We start from the raw sequence: 19,586 nt of genomic DNA, 5'->3' as shown, positions 1-19,586 counted from the left end.
AAGATAGTACTTTTTGTTTTGATGAATTTTGGAACGCGCCAAAATCGTAAAATAGGTTGCAGAATATCCCTTCTATATAATTATTGTATCTGTGATTATGTAAACGGATACGTCGAAAAAATACGCACACATCAGCACTGATCAGCACCTAGCATTCGTTCGGATGCGTAACGCCGCATGTCTAGACATTCATAACAGTCTCATTGGCTCGAGATATGACAGTGTGAGGCATTTGTTGACCGTGTCACGTTATCTTGCCGTCGTGTCATCGTACACTTTTCTGAGAACCTGCCGATATCTCAGTCGTGACATTCTAACCACGAACGACGGCCACTCATTCGTGCTCGCGCGCACGGCATGGAAGCATCCTGACTCTCCTGATGAGGCAACGACGGCGCCGAGATACGCACCGAGCACACCATCGACGCACCATTAGCGAACTTTGGAATTTCGCACTTTGACCTCCCCTTACGCACTCGACACCTTGGCACGCGTGACTCCAACATACACACTCACGGTCCCACGCGTCACCGAGAATGCTGAATTAGGTGAGCAATAATCAACATTCTCGAATGAAAGTCTCTATTCAAAGACACGTCGTGCTCAGAAATAGCATGAAAGGATAATTCAAAAGTCAAAAGTGCCACGTTGTATTTATTCTATCCGCTGAAACGCACATATTGTGAACTGAGGTAATAGAATTAAGAAATTTGTATCACAGCATCCGTTAAATATGTGTTCTGTAAATCGAGAGAGTAAATATAGAAATGAGTATTGCGTTGTCTGTAAAAATCATCAACAAAAGTTGTGCAATCATCTATTCAAGACTTATCAGGAATATATATTAAAATAAAGGGAAATGCGTCTGTAGATAATAAGAAACAAGTCGCACAACACTATACATTATAAGTTGTTTTATTTTATCATGTTATTCTGTATAATTGCATTTTATTATATGTGTAATTATATAATTGTAAATAAATTTATGTATTGCCATACATAAATTACTGTCTGAGTACAAGTAAGTTTCGACAATAAACCAGTCAATGATTGAGCAGTTTATTCTTTAATTGTATGATAATGTTTAGTCATCAGAGAGTTAACAACGTTGCAGTAATTTCTTACACTCAGGCAAGTTCTTACCTATTTCTGTAAATATTTGCACACATAGTTTAATATTTCACGATGGATATAATTCTGAAATTATATATATTATGTATGTTATATGTATTATTTTTATTAATTTTATATATTTTATTTATTAACACATTAATGTCTTTTTTTCCAACGACAATTGCTATAATAGGTGATATCAAGTGATAGGAAACTGAAAATCATGCGCATAATTTGTTCTTTTTGTTCTAAATATTTGTTCGTGTGCTTTTGTTGCAGGTAGAGAAACGCAACATTTATGTCTTCTATAAAGCGTACAAATTAGTAATATTTATTTATCACCATGGGAGTGTTTACCTCTGTGAAGCAATCGACAGTGGTGCATCTTATGTTCGCCATTACATTTTTTACATCCGGCTTGATAATAAATTTCTTCCAATGCATTTTATACTTTGGACTGAGACCTTGCTCTAAGTATCTTTACCGCAAGATTAATTACTATCTCTGCTACTCCTTTTACTGTCGTAAGTTTATTTCATTTTTAATTATACTCTTCATATATTTGTAATACTATTTTTTAATGTTTTGAATCTTATCTTTTTCAGAGTTAGTGTTTATGGCAGAATGGTGGGCAGGATCTGACTTAATATTGTACATGGATAAAGAGAACTTTGACAAATATGTCGGTAATGAGCATGGCTATCTTTTGATGAACCATAGTTACGAAACCGACTGGTTGATAGGCTGGCTGTTGTGCGATCGTGTAAGACTGTTAGGCGTAAGTAATCTCTAATCAAATACATAGCGCGAATATAAAGTTCCTGAATTGTATGAATAAAAATTATCTCGCATACACATGCGGCGACATCTTTCAAGTATCTATTTTTTAATAACAATTTTTTTTTAGAACTGCAAAGCATATGCCAAGAAGTCGATACAGTATATTCCAACATTGGGATGGGCATGGAAGTTTGCTGAGAGCATCTTTCTTGAGAGGAGTTGGGAGAAAGATAAAGAGAAAATCAAGTATCAAATTAAGGAGCTGGTCGAATATCCCGACACGATGTGGGTGAGTGCATACTCTTTCCATTTTGTTTTTGTTTTTTTTTTATTTGAGTACAATTGTATTAACCAATCCTAAAAATAATCATCGTTGATCACGCAGCTGCTGCTTTACCCCGAGGGTACACGCTTCACGCCGAAGAAGTTGGAAGCCAGTCAGCAATTCGCTATTGACAAAGGTCTCCCGGTGCTGAAGTACCATTTAACGCCACGCACAAAAGGCTTCACGGCCAGCGTTCCGCACATGAGAGGCAAAGCGACGGCTATCTACGATATTCAGATAGCGTTCAAGCCATCTGACCCGGTGAAGCCGACCATGAAGAATCTCCTTCTAGGGAAACGGCAGCAGGGTTATATGTATGTCAAAAGAATCCCCATCGAGGAGGTGCCGGAGGACGATGAGGCTGCCGCTGAATGGCTGCACAAGCTCTACCAGCAAAAGGTACCGTACCTCTCTTTGACATCGGACGGAAAAGGTTTGTGCGATTTTGGTAGAGATACACAATCTCGTAATCGGTGGTGTAACCGAAAAAAAAAAATTGTTTTCTTTAACCGACACATAGAGATGTTATCTGAGTTGAAGTAGACGCTTGATCGAATTTAGGGGCTTTGAGTAATTCTCTTTGTTCCACAAAAGATAACCATATTATCACCGCCTACTTGATTTATATCCGTAGCTTGAGTATCTTGCACATTGCAAATCTGGAATTATAAACATTGCGATTAAATTAAGCGCTCACGAAAACTGATTTCTGCTGCTAGTTCGCGCCGAACAGTTGCGTTTAGATGAATTCTTTATTCGATAGGATCGTATGATGGAGAGCTTCTATGAGACCGGCGATTTTTTTACGACAAGTGGAGTGCCTAGGACAGACACGTTCACGTTAAAGAGAAGATATTATTCCCTCATTAATACCATATTCTGGTCGGTAGTTGTCCTTGTACCAATGCTGTATTACCTTCTAAGGCTCCTCCTATCCGGCTCGATCACCTATTTTTCCATCGGAGTTGCAATTATCTTTTCATGTAAGTAGTACATCCTCCCTCTTCATTAACACATCATTATCTTCGATTAGTCTATTAGTTACATTAACGCTTGCATTTAGTTAATAAAAGATATCGTTATACTTTTAAAGATTAGACATTGAAGCGAGAAATTAATAGGAAGAAAAGAAGGCTGTAAAAGGGGCGTATGTCGGGGCGTTTGAAAGTTCATTATCGATGTAATTTCGGACTTCAGACTGGCAAGATTGTAACCGATGATGATTTATCGTGCATGTAAACAACACGCGGTATTTCGCGCGTTTACGCGTGATCATCCTTACATCGATTAATAATAAGTTTTTTTCACGCCCTGACATTTGACTTTGGTTCTTGTAGTCTTTCTTTTTTTCCGTTAATTTCTTTGTTTATTTTAGACTTTGAAATATTATTGAATTTAGACGTGTTATGAGTATGAGAAATTTCAGAATGCTTGCTCGCTTGATTCTCTTCTTGTTTAAGCGTTATTTCTTACGTTCCTTCTTCTTTTTACAAATCCTAAAATACATATATCCTTGTACTTTATGAATATGATCATGTTTCTCACGATAACGAATTCAATTACAGTTTATCTGCTAATGTACAAAACTCTCGGAATGTCAGAAATCAGTAAGGGCTCGTCATACGGCGCGGCGGATGCGAAGAACAAATAATTGCCGAAGCGACCGTTGACGAGGAACGACTTCCAGAAAGAGTGCGAAGATCCAGAGGAGCGATACGTGTTTAAAATAAGGAAACAGCGGAGCAGCACACAGGGTGGACGAGCGAAGAACACATATACATTTAATTAACACTTTTGTGCAATCCATTCAGCGAAAATTGTGTTTCTCTGTATGGATTAAGGTATACACATACACACACACATACATATACACAGAGGACACACACATAAGTATATACATGTACATACATATATATATAATATATATCTATTGGTATATTATATAACATTTACATATTTTTTTGCGTTGCATTTTTTTCTTATATAGCAATTGTTATTGTTAAATAAACGTTCAATCCCAAGGCGGCGAAATTAACTTATACACAATGCCTCGGATGTACTGTATTCTCCCCCCAAATCCTGGATTGCGTGATCAACTTCGTTGAGCATCATACATCCGATATCCCGAAGTACGGTTCCAACAATTCGTCATTTCTTAATCGGTACGTTTTAATTGGTACGTTTAATTCGTTTAATTTGACAAAGGCGTTTCATGCACATTAAGTTTCAGGTTTGTGAGCGACGGTTTCGTGATGACGCTCTTCATAACCACCGACGGGGCCCGCGATATAACTGACCGCTCTGAGTTTTCCCTTCGCATCGTAGAAACCGTATCGACCTTTGACGCTCCCATCTCGAAGACGCTCCTCCATTCTGTACTGCCGATTTTTGCTTCGACAAGAATGACACATCATTATTTTCAACGATCACTTTCTCGAATCCCACAATGCCATTCATTGCCAAAGAATGAAGGATTATCATTCGCAATCGAGTAATATCGGTCCAATTTTTTTCTTATAATTTGATTTTTGTAATTTATGGGATCTGATTTACATTCTATATTGCTTCACTTTTTATATTTTTATCGAGTTTATGGAAAAAAATACGATAAGACGGGGAGCAGTAATTCTGATTAAGCATTGTGACGCTAAATGGGTTAATCGGAGTCAACTTCTAAGCAATTGTAATACAATTGATATATATATAATGCGCGCTTACCCATGTCCTGTATCGAAACCGAATATGTATGTTCCCGGGCCCTGGTGATTCCTTATTTGAAATTCTATTCGACTTCCGTCTGATGATTCCTTCGTTATTTTTTTAGGTATAAAAGCGGGATAAATCGTTGAAATATGGCTTGAATATGGCGACACGACTGTTCCGTTCACATTATCGTCATGCACTGGCAACATAATTGCGAGCGAAGAGAGTTTAAGAAGAAGCTGCAAGGAAGAATATAAGGAATGCTCGAATTCTCTTTTAGATTTTTAGTAATTTTTTTTGTAAGGAATTAAAAATTCGAAAATTCGTTTTACTAAATTGTGTTCATCTTGAAAATAGAAATGATGAGTATGAATAGGAAAAGTGAGACATAAATGACGTGATTGATTGAACAAGGAATACATTTTAACGGGATGCGATATCAGTTAAAAGAAAGTTTGACATTATCTAAAGAATTTATTTCGTATCAATATAAAAAAAATACTCTATCGTGACAGCGGATAATCCAGTATTTTTAATGCTTTTTATTTTATACATCGTACAATTTTCTCGCATATGTAAGTGCTTTTATTTTCAGAACTTAGTTTTATTAATATAATTGAATAATAAAAAATAATAAAAAATGAGTTCGTCACTCGTAAGAGTTAAGTATGCCAGTTAATTCTGTTTTTTAATTAAATTCTTTATTTGCGATTTAATACAAAATGACTCAATTGATGAACGAAATAGCTGGCACAATTGAATCGCCTTTATATCTGCGAAATCTGTTACTCTTCTTGATAAAAGAGATTATCAAATTATCGAAAACAAATTTCTCGCAGAAGATGTACTCGTAACGATTAATATAAATACTTACGAAGCACTTGAAATACATTGTATATCGATAGATAGTTTTCGGAGAACTGATCGCTTGAATGCGTTCAGGCTCGTGTGTTGTGTCTCCATGAAGCTCTCACTTTCCCCGTTTGATTGGATTCTTCTCTCTCTCTCTCAACTCGATGATTTCCTTTCACAAAGGACTCACCCGTGACAATGGTCACGGTAGTCCGATCAGTAATTAGAAGAATTACGTAAGGAAGGCAGTCAAGCGTGTCTCCAGCCACAGAAAAGAGTATATTGTCTCGTGAACAATCACTCATCCGTCAACCTGTCTTATTTATGTGATATGAGCATTTTTAATGATACTTTATAAATACACGTGAAGAAATGAGGAATGTCATTTTCAAGAACAGGTCCATACAACGATGGCCAGAGTGATCCTCATTGCTCTGTGCGTTTGTTTGTTGCTGGTGAAGTCGGCAATTGTAAGTATTTTGAAAAAAATCTATTGCATTTTAAACAAACTCTGCCAGAGAAAAAGAAGTTTTGCATATAATACTGTCACTCGTATTGTTGAAACTGTGCAAAAAAATACTTGAATATTTCTTTCGTCGATTTATCGAATCAAAAACTGAGAGAAATGATTCATAAGCTTGCATTCTATGAAAACGTCTTTCCGCGGAAATGAAGTTTATGCATGAATAGAAATGCAAACGTGTTAAGAGAATTGAGTGCACTCAGAGAATACTGTGTTTTACTATATCTATATATTGATATCATCTTGACAAACTTTAGAAATAAAGAATATAATAACTTGAGAATCCAATCGTCAGTCGCATTTGATGAATGTTTCCACACTTGCAGTCGTTGAAATGTAGATCAGGCATCCAGCAGGCAGACGATCAATTTCGGAAAATCGTGCAAGTGTGCAAGAAGCGGTCCAGTGGCGACAATAGTTACAGCGATGACTCCTCGTCGAGCGAGTACGAGGACAGCAGTGAGGACTCCTCGAATATCGATATATTCGACACGAAGTTTTTCCTGAGTGGCAGCGGTGGCAACAAGCACTCCAATTCACAGTCTTGGAAAGACCAGAATAACAATCGGTAAATCTATACGTGAATAATTTATAAAAATAAGTTCGGAAACTTTTGGAAAAGTCGGAGAACCGATCCGGTTTCTAAAAGTGAAGACTAATGTTTCAGAAATCGCGGGAACGATCGGAGAAGCGGCAACGACCGACGCTATTCCTTCAACTATACAGAGGAAAACGCACAGTATCCCAATCGTGGCAATAATAATCGCTACTTTAACGGAGCAGCCAGAACGAGCTACGACCAGCAGCATAACAGCAATTCTGAAAATTACAAAGAACGTAAACAAGCTGTAAGATATATTGGTGGATGTTACAATTTTTTAACTTGAAACTAGTGATAATTGATATTAATGAAATCTACGAATTTCTGTAGTGCGTCATCCAGTGTTTCTTCAACGAATTAAACGTGGTAAGTATAGAAAATAATCCAGAGCTTAATGGCAGATTCGTCGATTGGTCTTCTTGATGTTTACAGGTGGACCAAAGAGGATTTCCCGAGCAGGACTCGGTTACTCAACTCGTGACACACAACGTACACAATCCGGAACTGGAGGACTTTTTGGAGGAAGCTATCATAGAATGTTTTCACTATCTCGGTTCAAATGTGAGGCAGGACAACTGTTACTTTTCGCAAAATCTTCTCACCTGTTTGACTGATAAAGGAAAAGAAGTACGTTCAACATAATTATTTAAAATTGACAGACAATAGATCTTAAGTTTTTAAGAAATGATTTTAAGGACTCGAGTTTTTCTTGTCCGTTGTGAAAGTCATAAGAGAGAATTCTAAGAAAATCAATCTCAAAGATGCGCATAGAATTCTCATATTCTCCAAGTTAATATTGTATCGATAACGTAATCACTTTTTTGCAGAGATGTGATGATTGGAATAATTAGTAATGACACATCGTACGTAGATGTCTTAATAATCGACTAGATAAGTTCTACAAAAAAAGCAATAAGAAGACATAAGTAGGGAAAATTAATTGTTCTCGTAAAGATATGATTTGAAAAGAGACTATATACAGCTCTAGCAAAACACCGTGGAACATGTAATAAAATGTACAATAAATAACATATTATACATTAATTAATATTATAACAATTTATACAATTCGACTTTCGCGCATAGATAAAGCGTACTTGTGTAGGTTATTTTTATTATTCTATATATATTGCAAAAGCATATATTAAATTGCCCCTCAAACATCATCCTTTCGTGGAAGGCTTGCAACTAAATGTAGTATCGTTTCGTAATAAGAAAATAAAAACGGAAGTAATCTCTGCTCCTTACATGATGTACAAGATTACTTTTGTATCCGACGAGCGCTACTTCCTCTTCTTCAGATCCTCGAATCGCTTCATGAGGTCGTCGAAATCAATGTCATCGTTCTCGGGTGGATTCGCGGGTAGTTCGTTGTTTTCTGTAGGAACTGCTGGCAGATCCGGAAGTTGATAGTTGTTCATCGGCATTTTGGATCGTGGCTGTGGTTTCGGCTTCTCATCCGACTGTACAAAGAATTGCACATGGTTTATTTATGCAACAAAAGAATAATACAATTCTACAAGAGCGTTATTATATTTTTGTGTAAATATGTCAACTTCATTTTAATAATTATTCTATAAAAATTAATAGATACAGGAAAATTGTGTGACTTTACCTGTTTGTTTAAGTCAGGCGGAAAGTCGGGTCGGTATGGCGGTGGTAAGTCTTCTTCCTATAATTAAAAATTTTGTAGACAATTTATTTTATAAAATCATTCTATTGATGATAAATGCTAGTTGCTCACGGGCTTGTTCGAATTGGCGTTGTCCAAAGGTATATTATACGAAAACGCAGCGGGATTGAAAGCAGTATTCTGATCTTTTTCAACGGAAGGTGGAGATGTTGGAGATGCAAATCCCAAAGTTGAAGGATCCTTTCCTGAATTCTGAAACAATATCTTTCGTGATGCACAAAGTAATACAGAAATTGTCTCTAGGCAACTTTATAAATTTACAAAAATATCAAGTCTTTTTACAAAGGATAAAGGGTTATTTGAATTACCACATTAGAATGAAATCCAGAATCAGGTAACAGAGGTGGCTGTGGAAAACCTATGAAACCGAGCGGATGAGGGATTCCTCCTCCGCTAGCTGTATCCAAATTGTTCCTTGATTCCCCTGCGTTTGCTCCTATGTCTATCAACATCGCGTCTTGGCCATCTGCCATCACTTGTGGGTCCGGCTCGTACTCCACGTTGTAGTTCTTGGCGATCTCTATTAAATATTTCTCCACAAGCAGTTTGGAAGGCGACTGTACACTCATTTTATGCTTTAACTTCTCTGATATAGTCTGGATTGCCTCCTCCCTGCATGCCTCTGTATATTGTCTGCCATATTTGGATGTCAAGATGTCCGCTATTACTTTGATTTCCTGGACATCTGTTTGAATGCGAGGCGCCGCCCAAATAATAGTGGATATAGCTTCTGCTAGGCCATCATCAAGATTCCTGAAAATGATATGAAGGAGATGTCGCAAGGGAAATATCGGTATTATCAGAGAATCTATCAACAATGTCAGAAAAACATACTGAACTCACTTCATTTGTTGGATGAGACCGAACCGTGCTAGCAACAAATCGCAGTACATCTCTAGTAGTTCCATTGCTTCCACCATGTAATCCTCGCGGATGATGTGCTCTACTCGGATTTTAGCGCGCTCCGTTTTGCCGGCAGCAATGTAATCAGCGATCTCGCGGCGCGCTTTCTGCGCTAGCTCTGTCTTCTTCTTCTCCAGCAGCTTCAATCGATTAATAGCTAAACGCAAATGCGTTTTTAGTTTCGTATAGTTTGGCCCGCTTGAGAACATCTTTGTGGTATCTTCTTCTTCAATCACTACTTTGTTTCTTTCCTTTTTTTGCAAAAAATTTGTAAGTTTATACTTGTTATTCGCGTTTTAAATCCTAAAAACATAATTAAAATCAATTACTTCAACGATGATGACAGTTTTCCTTACCTAACCTTCTTGTTGATCAGGCGGATGATAACACTCGAGTGACATCATCCAGGCATCGAGCACACGATACATAGATTGTACTCTTCCTAAGGATGAAAAAGCAACGCTTCTCGAAGCTGAAGTAAACTACGCACAAAGATTTGAATTTTGCGCCAATTTCGCTACTTATCACGGATTGTTTTAGTTCTAATATCTCACACCAGGTACCGTTGAAACTGTTTCTTCCTTTACTTTGAAGGAGAATTTGCGTGGCTTACGTTCTTTTGACGCGTGCCTATCCGTGTAGCGAGGTTTGGAAAATTTGTAATCTTAAAATATTTATGTAATCTCTTTGAAGCTAAATGAATCCATATGATGCATTTATCTTAGCAATTATGCTGAATTTTAAATTCATTATATTCACACACAATTAGTGTTTAACGTATGTTAAAATTTAGTGCTAACCATTGATGAGATAACCTATAAAATCTATTGTGTGTGCAGGATGGCTCCTAGATACGAATTGGCCGTTGGTCTAAACAAGGGCCACAAGACAACTAAGATTCGAGTTGCTAAAAAAAAATCTGAGAAGAGGAAAACTGTTTGTCTTCGACCATCCAGATTAAAAGGGGTTGGTATACTATAAATAGTAGTACATTGTATATTTACTCATTGTTGTTTCACATGCTGCATTCTTGCAATCAATACATTATAATCTGTTGAACAGTATATAGAATAACTCAATATACTTTTTTTTTATGTCGTGTATGTTAATTTATTTTTCATTTCTCACTGCAGATTAACACTAAACATAATAAGTTTGTGCGTGACTTGATTCGTGAGGTCACAGGTCATGCTCCTTATGAGAAACGAGCTATGGAGTTGCTTAAAGTGTCAAAGGATAAGCGTGCTCTGAAATTTTTGAAAAGAAGGGTAAGTATCAACTGCATTATTTCTTGTTTTTCAAGTGTAGAATTTATTTGCTTTATAGGTTAACATATCTAAAATATTGATGATATGATAGAAAGTGGATAGCAATATATTCAAAAGTTCTCAAATTTTTAAAGATATTTTAAAAAACTTGTTTTTGATAAGAATATAATCAAAGTTAATATTTATGTAACCGATATTCATTATTCATCATATAAGAATTAGCATTACTAATTTTTATTCTAGCTGGGTACACATATTCGCGCCAAAAGGAAGCGAGAAGAACTTGGCAACATTCTAGTACAGATGAGGAAAGCAGCTCATCATTAAAATTTTTTCATTATTTTCTTAAAGTTATAAAACCTTGTGAAACTTAAATAAATAACTGAAAAACTTAACCAACATTTTCTATAACTAAAATACATGAATTTAGAAATTTAAAATTAACTAGAAAAACAAATTTTTCTTATTTATATTTAAATATTTATAGTAGCGGTTATTCCTTATTTTCACTTATTATTATGCAAATTGTTTTAATTAATTTTTATAAAAGGAATCAGAAGATAAAACACAAAAAATTTGATTTTTGTAGCACTTTTTATTTTAATCGTATTTAATTAAAATATTTATAATTTTTTACATTTCTATCATATCCCAATAACGCGTATCTTAAAGATATCTTAGTCCTAAAAAAACCATTTTTAGGACAAAGATTTTTAGGATTAAAAAAATACAAATCCTTCACATATTCAATTCTAAAGTGAAATCACCAAGATTTAGTTTCTAAAGGCTGTTCTGTTGTTTCTCTATCATTTCCGAAGAAGGCATTTCACTTGGAGGAAGTGAAGAGCTGATTGATGGAGCTGCATGGAGTTTTGGATAAGTTGAAATAGGTGGAATGCAAGGCAACATAGGCGGAGTAGTGGTTGAGGAGGACTTTGATTCGAGGGAGAAAACTAAGAAACCGAGTGTGTGGATGATGGCGCATCAAATTTCCCCATTGCCGCATCAAACAAAATGTTGTTTATGTGATGTTTTACAATGGTCTGCGCAGTCCAATTTAGTTTTCTAATTTCATTTGCCACGTGCTCCCCAAATGTAGCGAATTCGTCACGCTGTGAAGTGTTTTTGAAAATTTTGTAGGCTTTATCAGCTCTTCTAGCCTCTTCATCTTTGTCAATCCCTTGTTTTCTATGCTTTCTTAGCTGAGAAGCGAGCTTCACAAATTCTCTACCGGCAGCTCGGAGATGTGGATTTAAAGAAGTGTTAGCAGAATTTCTTTCTTGAACTCTAGACTTGTCGAGAGTCAGTGATCGATGCAGCACATTTTCCTCAATTTCAATTTCTGTAGAACATGGAGCCTCGTCCTCAACCTTCAGTTGTGTTGTGCTGTCATTGACTTCTTGGTCCTCCACGTCGTCCTCATTCTGTAAAAGGGGGAACAATGAAAACAGATTATCCTTAAAAATTAATTAATAGATATTTCTATTTCTTTCTTTATTTTTCTTTTAAACATTGTTTTAGTGAACGCACCCTATAAAATTTGGAATAAAAACTAAAGAATTATGCTAAAGGTAAAAGTATTTTAAAAAAATTTGATTTAAAAAAACATAAATTACATTGTTCTTAAATTATTTTCCCAAATTTTTAACTAACATTGCATTTCTATAATAACAAGTATCCTATTTTTTTATTTTACGCAGCAAAGATGCTTGATCATTGGTATAGTGGTTTTAAATAACATAAATACAAACACTTACCTCAAAATTAATATCTTTATAATTTGAAATTTCCTTTCTTAGTGTGTTAACATTAAGAAGAAAACGCAGTGAAACGAAGTGGACCCACTGATCACTCTGATCTGACCTGATCCTCCTCTTTCTGTATCTATGGAAGGTCGTTCTCAAGTTTTTTACTTTGCTTTTGATTTCCTTTATCGAGCAATCGAACTTTAAAGCCAGTTCTTCCCATAACTTGATCTTCTTCCGATTGTTTTTGTAGTTCGGATCACGCAAATCCCACAAAATACGTCTTTTACGGTACTCTTCAATTAATGACTTTGTTTTATTTGTATCCCAATTCATCATGCCGCATGCGACTACGTATCTGAATTGACGGGTGAATTCGCAAGCCGTATGCGACTGTGCTGCTACATTGCTGAAAACCAGCAGCACGCCGCATGCGGCATGATTGCCTATGGTTGTCAGTGTAAAGGCACCTTAAGCCCGCGGCAAACAATACTATTTTCTCTGCTGGATTGCTAACTAGATGTGCGTACTTGCTATCGTGTGGACAGCAGTGCTGGCTAAACATGGAGCAGGCCATTGCCACTGCAGTGCAACATAAAAAAAATGCAATTGCATTATTTTTAATCATTGAAAAATTACAAAAATTACGATATCAACATTACCGACGTTTGTGGAGTCGACAATGGTTGCAACGACGCGAGATGTGTGGTAATAGTGTGCTTACTATGTAATTTAAAGAAATCTTTTTATGTTATTTAAACAAATCTTGAGTGCTAGCATTTACAACAGTCTGAACTAATCTATTCATTATTTCAAATTTTAATATTTCATTTTTTAAACGTTTTAATATTGAGCCCACAAATGCCATACAGGTATCAACAGGATCTGACATATTTGTAGGATTATTTTAAGGATTGTTTGTTGACACATCGGTAGATTTTATAATTACGAGTGTCTTTATTGAGTCTGCTAATGCCTCAAATGACGTAGTATCTAAACACATTTTCATTTTCTTCTTCTTCTTCTTCTTCTTCTTCTATGATTTCCTCTGTCTCATTTATTTGACATTCATTAAGAATTACTTGAGAAAGTTGTCGAATCTTTAATAATTCCTACAATAAAAAATATATAAACAGTATAAAAAATTAATAATTTCTCGTTTTTAAATAAAACTATTTAAATAAAATTTTAATAGTTTAGACATGAAAATTTGTAATAATTTGCAAATTATTTAACTTTCAATTTAAAAAATCATTACATTTTACCTGAGTGGAAGTCAATAGATTTTTTGCAGAGTTCTTCTTTTTAAAATTCCTGCTTTTCCGAGGTGTAAAATAAGTTTCCAAGTATTTCAAATGTTTAAAGTACCAGAGATTTGGTTTGTATACCTGTAAATATTTTTTAAAAAATCTTGCACATAAAACAATAAAACATATTTATACAAAATTATTATACAAAGTATTAGAAAAGGTTAGAGTTGCAAAAGATTAAAATTTCATATTTACGTCAGTGCCAGCACCAGATTTCAATGATGCTTTTACTTTAGTATTTTCAATATTGGATTTGTTTTCTGTAATTCCGGGTCTAAACACTGAGACAGTGGCACACACTTTTTTCAATGCTTCATTTTGAACAGGTTCAGTAGGATAATTGGACGTATTTATCGCATATAAACAAATTTTTTCTTTATAGGCCTCTATTAGGTTAAAAATAGCTTCCCTTGTCAATTTTTTTGTACCTTTTGTTTTGAAATTTGCTATGGACATATTTGTTAATGTGTAACAATACTAACACCAACTAAGAGAATACTTTCACGTAACTTGAGCTGCGTTTGCTTTGGACGCTTACGTGTTGAAAATGTTATTCTATCTTTCTTCGACGTATAGGGTACGTTCGGGGAGATGCTATTAGCGCTATTTAGCGCTATCGACTGTTTACGGAGCTAGCTGGTAGTGCTACCAAACGCAATTATGACGTCATTAATGGTAGTGTGATACGTCATAACTGCGCGCTATCAACGCTATTCCTTCCGAGGTAGTGTGTTGATAGCGTTAGCGTTTGCGAGCTCCGTGAACAGCAATAGCATAGCGTGATAGCGCGCTTCTGCTAATAAAAATGGAACAAGATCGTAAATAAACAATATTAACAGCAGTAGCACTTATAATGCAAGAATTAATAGATTCATCGTCTGAGAGTGATGATGGTGAAGAATGAAAAATTATAGAATAGAGTATAAAGCCGAGAGCACAAGCTTTTACATAAAGCATAACGCATAAGCATAAGGAAATTGATTGGTCTATATATAAGCATAAGCAAATGCATAAGGAAATGGACCAATCAATTTCCTTATGCTTATGCGTTATGCTTTATGCAAAAGTCTGTGCTCCGGCCATAAATGTAAGAAAACATGTACCATGTCTCAGCATTAAAAATTAAAATATCGGCATTTCTCACATTTTCCGTTGAATTATCAGATGAATGTTTGTAACAAAATTAGGTGTTAAGCCGAGAGCACAAGCTTTTACATAAAGCATAACGCATAAGCATAAGGAAATTGATTGGTCTATATATAAGCATAAGCAAATGCATAAGGAAATGGACCAATCAATTTCCTTATGCTTATGCGTTATGCTTTATGCAAAAGTCTGTGCTCCGGCCATTATTATTTCCAACTAGTTTAATATTGGACAAAAGATTTATAATTGGACTGGATCTTTGCCAGCACACGTAAGCAATCCAGCAGAGAAAATAGTACCGAGTGCCACGGGTTTTAGATCTACGAAAGAAAAAGATAAAACTAACCAGATACCTTCTTTGTCATCTCGCACGCTTTGCAAGAGTGCGTTCAGAAACTACACCCAGAGTGAAAGTTCTGTTTATTGTCTGTAGTATACGTAACGTATACTATATATAATAAACAATTCCCCCAGAGTAGTTTCTAAACGCACCCCTACATGACGTTCCAATTTATCAAGTTCAATGGATCTAATAGATATGTATATATTTTGTAAACAGTGTTCAGCAGTTTCATATGTGCGATGTTTGATGAATTTATTAATTAACTATATCTATTAAGTACTGATAAGATTGCGATAATTTGCTTAATGACGGAAGAAGTATTATCAGTTAAAGCAATTTTTTCAAATTTTGTGGAAACGCGCAAATAAAATACTAGAAAGAAAACTAAACTAAAAAATAAACGTTTGTACCGTGTGTTATCAAAAATATATAACAGAAAATCTGCACAGTCAGCACTTTGACGTCAAATTTGAATTAAGCAGCATTGGTTTTGTGTACTTTGAATAAATTCTATTGAAATATACTAATATTATTTTCGACTTTTGTCGATTTCATGAAATTATGTGCACTTCCATCAAAAATAAGGTAAATTTTAAACTTTTATGCCGTTATTGATGTAATAATTTTACAAAAATTATTAACATACCATTTATGTATGTTTATATAGGATTCTCAATCATGTGATTCAGTGCAGTACATCAAAAAGCTGTGCTGCAATGTCTTGCGATATGTGATTGTGCAGCTGCATCTTCTTTTTGATTACTTTGTAGATTTTGTTTTTGGCTTGTACTATAATCAGCAAGCAAAGAAAGTACCACCAGTGAAAAACAATCTATTGTTAGAAAGTGCTGTTTCTTTAGCAGAGAAAATAAGGTAGAGTTATTACTAATTCTATAGTGATAAGTATAATTTTGTTGAGATTGAATTAGGATTCTTAATTATATATAAAAAGATGTGTATACATTTACATATTTTATTTCAGGACAGGAGAAGTTACATCAGAAGAAGTTGTGAAGGCCTTTATTAAAAGATGCAAGGAAGTGAATAGTTTGATAAATGCAGTTGTGGAAGACAGATATATTGACGCGATTGAAGAGGCTAAACAAGTAGACACCAAGATAAAAGAAGGCATAGATTTGGAGAAAATAAAAATAACACAGCCCTTCTTAGGGGTTCCCTTTACCACGAAGGAGAGTAATCGGGTTAAAGGTAGACGTGACGGATAATGGTAGACATAAAAATATTTCAAATTTTTCTTTGGTATTAAAATTATAAGAAGTATAAGGAATAAAAGATATGAATAACATATCTTTTATAATTTACAAGAGATACAATTTTAGTATTCTGATTTAACAATAACAAATGAATTTAGCTGCGATTAATACGATTATTATTTCATCAGGATTAATCCATTCCTTGGGATTGCTCTGTCGACGTCACCATCGTTCCGAGGAAGATGCAACAACGATTCGCTTTCTTAAAGAGGCTGGAGGAATTTTAATTGCAACGACTAATGTTCCTGAGCTCAATTTGTGGCAGGAATCGAGAAACAATTTATATGGACAGACAAACAATCCTTATAACACCACTAGAACAGTGGGGGGTAGTAGTGGTGGCGAGGCAGCACTAGTAGCAGCAAGTGGTTCTCCGCTTTCTGTTTGTAGTGACATAGGAGGTTCCACTAGGATGCCTGCCTTCTTTAACGGTTTATTTGGGCATAAGCCCAGTGAAGGTTAATTGAAATTATTATTATTAAAGATATTGTTATTTCTACAATTTTGAATTACATTACATTGTGCAAAGAAAAATTTCTTTTTTAAGTGAAATGGATAAATGAGATTGAATAATATATTCACAGTAATCGAGAAAAAAATGCTAAACTGCATATTTGCATGTGTAGATATTAGTGAAATCCTGAAAGGCTTATAATAATAATATTAATTTATTTAAATATTAATGCCATCAGGTTTGACTCCAGTGGCTGGGATTGGATTACGTGAAAACGATTATTCAGACACCATGGTGGGTGTTGGACCGGTTTGTAAAAAGGCTGAAGACTTAGTACCCACCCTGAAAGTATTAATAGGTCCAAATGTAAACAAGTTAAGATTGGATGAGCCAGTAAACTTGAAGAATCTGAAAGTGTTTTACCAAAAGAATTCTGGCGATTTGCGGGCAAGCAAAGTGAATAAAGATATGCAAAATGCATTAATAAAAGCGGTACAACATTTTAAAGAACTTACAGGTTCAGCGACAAAGGTAAGAATCTATAGATCTTGTCATTAAATTTATAGGATGATCAAAAGAAAAGGGATTTATTACATATATTTGTATTTTTATGAAAATTGATTTATTTTAATATTTAAAAATTTTTTTTTTATTTTTAATCGAATACCAAATACATGTGTGTTTATACATGTAAAAACATGTTTATGTGTTATAGATTAAGATACCTGGTTCTGAGTACAGCTATAGAATATGGAGGTATTGGATGACTCGCGAAAACGTGAATTTTAAGCTGAACATAACGGATCGAAAAGTGAGTACAAGTTTTAAATATTCGCAATTAGATTTTTATAAATATAAACTAGTCAATAGAATTTATGCGAATTAGCAGTGCTTAAGTTTCACCCAATGCAAAACTCATATTTTACCACAGTAATTATATTACATGTTTTCATTCAAAAACGTTCACTTTGCAGTATATCGCTAGCGCGGGTGGAGAGATTTATAATCTACTTATTGGAAACTCTCAATTGACATTAGCTGCTATCATGAAATTGATAGATACGGACATTTTGCCGCAGGAGAACGCTGAATGGGCAAAGAACGTTACTGCAAAAGCAAAACACTTTTTGGAGGTAATTATTGTACAAGAAAGTCAATTATGTAGACTAGAATGTAAGAAAAAAGAGTTTAAAAATTTTTTTAAATTATATTTTATATTATTTTTTTTACATTATGCATATAAACCGTTACACATTTATTACGGAATTATTTTCTGCAGGAGAAATTAGACGACAATGGAGTGCTGTTTTATCCCTCATCACCATATCCCGCTAACTATCACTATGCTTCGTATCTGAGACCTTTCAACTTTGGCTACACTTGTCTATTTAACGCTTTGCGGTTGCCAGTTTGTACAGTGCCATTAGGATTGAACAGCCAAGGCTTGCCGATTGGCATTCAGGTAAGATTTCTTATTGTTTTTATTTATTTTTTTTAGTAATGTTGCCTGTCAGCTTAAAGAACACAGATATAAAAATGTATTTTATATATTAATTTCCGTATTTCGCGCAGGATACGTTTAGCTTTCAGTTTCAGAGATATAAACAGTCACATTTAATTCCAGGTGATAGCAGCCCCGTACAATGATCATCTATGCTTTGCAGTGGCCAGGGAACTTGAAAAAGCATTCGGTGGTTGGGTTCCACCATCATGAATTGTGTAGAAGGTATTCTTTTTATTAAAAGGGCTTAAATAAGCTTACGTAGAATGGATTACAACTTTCGAACAATATCTATAGACTATATAATTGGGCTGTGGGAATAACTCAAACATATAACAAATATTTATTCATTAATATAAACATAATTTCCGATTATATGATATCAGAATTTCAAGTTTTATATATTATAATTGTTACAGTTAACTTTATTAGTAAGAACACACACACACACACAATTCTTTATATAGATTCTTGAAATAGAGAAATATACTGTTTTATTTTTTTATGTAGATTATATATAGATATATGAGTGACCAATCAATATGTACAATATATTGTACATTCAAACTTTAAACAATTTAAAACAAGAAATGAGCTTTCAAGTTTGAACAGTTCAAATGTATAAGGAATAATTGATCTGTAATGTCAATTTTTAATGTTTGAAGATTTTAACAAAGTTTGAACACATTAGAAAAAATTGAAGCCATGGCGAAATAGCATGGCAGGAACTGAAGTTTTTTATTTTTGCTTAATTTTATACAAATATCATTCCAAACTTTCAAACTTGAAGATAATTCGAATAAATTTAAACATACTCAATTCGAACAGTATTTGACGTTTGATCTTGAGATCCAAATTGTCAGAACTGTTTGACTATTTAAATTTTTAAGCATTTATTTTTATTAATGCTTATACATTAGTTTTCATGAAAAAAATTCAAAATACTTATGTTATACTTCTATATAATATATATAATATAATGTATTCTGTATAACTTTATGTCTACTGTTTTAGTTGCCTCTTCCACTTTATAAAAAATTAGATATACAAAA

The 19,586-nt window shown here is 34.5% G+C and overlaps 6 protein-coding genes across 14 annotated transcripts; 3 read left to right on the top strand and 3 right to left on the bottom strand.

The window, feature by feature from the left end:
- Window positions 1-112: 112 nt before the first annotated feature.
- Window positions 113-7,941, top strand: LOC105673128 (1-acyl-sn-glycerol-3-phosphate acyltransferase gamma). The gene is made up of 10 exons (XM_067358443.1): window positions 113-548; window positions 1,393-1,637; window positions 1,719-1,891; window positions 2,021-2,182; window positions 2,279-2,617; window positions 6,623-6,864; window positions 6,964-7,144; window positions 7,228-7,263; window positions 7,330-7,524; window positions 7,725-7,941. Exons 2-10 carry the CDS (start codon window positions 1,457-1,459, stop codon window positions 7,746-7,748), a joined length of 1,533 nt encoding a protein of 510 aa, XP_067214544.1. The 5' UTR covers window positions 113-548; window positions 1,393-1,456; the 3' UTR covers window positions 7,749-7,941.
- Window positions 4,130-6,204, bottom strand: LOC137000856 (uncharacterized). Its single transcript, XM_067358438.1, has 3 exons — window positions 5,796-6,204; window positions 4,937-5,160; window positions 4,130-4,609 (listed from the first exon to the last, which is right to left on the bottom strand). Exons 1-3 carry the CDS (start codon window positions 5,811-5,813, stop codon window positions 4,438-4,440), a joined length of 414 nt encoding a protein of 137 aa, XP_067214539.1. The 5' UTR covers window positions 5,814-6,204; the 3' UTR covers window positions 4,130-4,437.
- On the bottom strand, window positions 7,855-9,961 carry Ist1 (IST1-like protein). 4 transcript variants are annotated; one of them, XM_012368528.2, is made up of 6 exons: window positions 9,850-9,961; window positions 9,434-9,744; window positions 8,899-9,343; window positions 8,642-8,782; window positions 8,513-8,569; window positions 7,855-8,360 (listed from the first exon to the last, which is right to left on the bottom strand). In XM_012368528.2, the coding sequence occupies exons 2-6, from the start codon at window positions 9,700-9,702 to the stop codon at window positions 8,181-8,183; spliced, it is 1,092 nt and encodes a 363-aa protein (XP_012223951.1). In that variant the 5' UTR covers window positions 9,703-9,744; window positions 9,850-9,961; the 3' UTR covers window positions 7,855-8,180. The 4 variants fall into 4 exon arrangements, with proteins under 4 accessions (XP_012223951.1, XP_012223954.1, XP_012223953.1 ...); XM_012368531.2 differs by having other exon boundaries at window positions 9,434-9,796; window positions 9,855-9,904; XM_012368530.2 differs by having other exon boundaries at window positions 9,823-9,897.
- A 38-nt stretch (window positions 9,962-9,999) lies between these two features.
- RpL36 (ribosomal protein L36) lies at window positions 10,000-11,156 on the top strand. Its single transcript, XM_012368536.2, has 4 exons — window positions 10,000-10,139; window positions 10,333-10,459; window positions 10,627-10,761; window positions 11,005-11,156. The coding sequence occupies exons 2-4, from the start codon at window positions 10,334-10,336 to the stop codon at window positions 11,086-11,088; spliced, it is 345 nt and encodes a 114-aa protein (XP_012223959.1). The 5' UTR covers window positions 10,000-10,139; window position 10,333; the 3' UTR covers window positions 11,089-11,156.
- A 180-nt stretch (window positions 11,157-11,336) lies between these two features.
- LOC105673056 (uncharacterized) lies at window positions 11,337-15,002 on the bottom strand. Of its 6 annotated transcripts, none has more exons than XM_067358430.1 (5): window positions 14,920-15,001; window positions 14,012-14,609; window positions 13,772-13,894; window positions 12,519-13,618; window positions 11,337-12,185 (listed from the first exon to the last, which is right to left on the bottom strand). In XM_067358430.1, the coding sequence occupies exons 4-5, from the start codon at window positions 12,843-12,845 to the stop codon at window positions 11,715-11,717; spliced, it is 798 nt and encodes a 265-aa protein (XP_067214531.1). In that variant the 5' UTR covers window positions 12,846-13,618; window positions 13,772-13,894; window positions 14,012-14,609; window positions 14,920-15,001; the 3' UTR covers window positions 11,337-11,714. The 6 variants fall into 6 exon arrangements, with proteins under 6 accessions (XP_067214531.1, XP_067214532.1, XP_067214534.1 ...); XM_067358431.1 differs by having other exon boundaries at window positions 14,012-14,612; window positions 14,920-14,982; XM_067358433.1 differs by lacking the exon at window positions 14,920-15,001 and having other exon boundaries at window positions 14,012-14,262; window positions 14,355-14,723.
- Window positions 15,003-15,466: 464 nt separating this feature from the next.
- On the top strand, window positions 15,467-19,533 carry LOC105673249 (fatty-acid amide hydrolase 2). Its single transcript, XM_012368755.2, has 9 exons — window positions 15,467-15,890; window positions 15,973-16,178; window positions 16,288-16,514; window positions 16,708-17,037; window positions 17,272-17,564; window positions 17,749-17,844; window positions 18,008-18,166; window positions 18,313-18,495; window positions 18,658-19,533. Exons 1-9 carry the CDS (start codon window positions 15,867-15,869, stop codon window positions 18,745-18,747), a joined length of 1,608 nt encoding a protein of 535 aa, XP_012224178.1. The 5' UTR covers window positions 15,467-15,866; the 3' UTR covers window positions 18,748-19,533.
- Window positions 19,534-19,586: the final 53 nt, after the last annotated feature.

This window comes from Linepithema humile, chromosome 6, assembly GCF_040581485.1.
Source record: "Linepithema humile isolate Giens D197 chromosome 6, Lhum_UNIL_v1.0, whole genome shotgun sequence".
Classification (NCBI taxonomy): domain Eukaryota; kingdom Metazoa; phylum Arthropoda; class Insecta; order Hymenoptera; family Formicidae; genus Linepithema; species Linepithema humile.
This window is presented reverse-complemented; position numbering and strand designations above follow the sequence as displayed.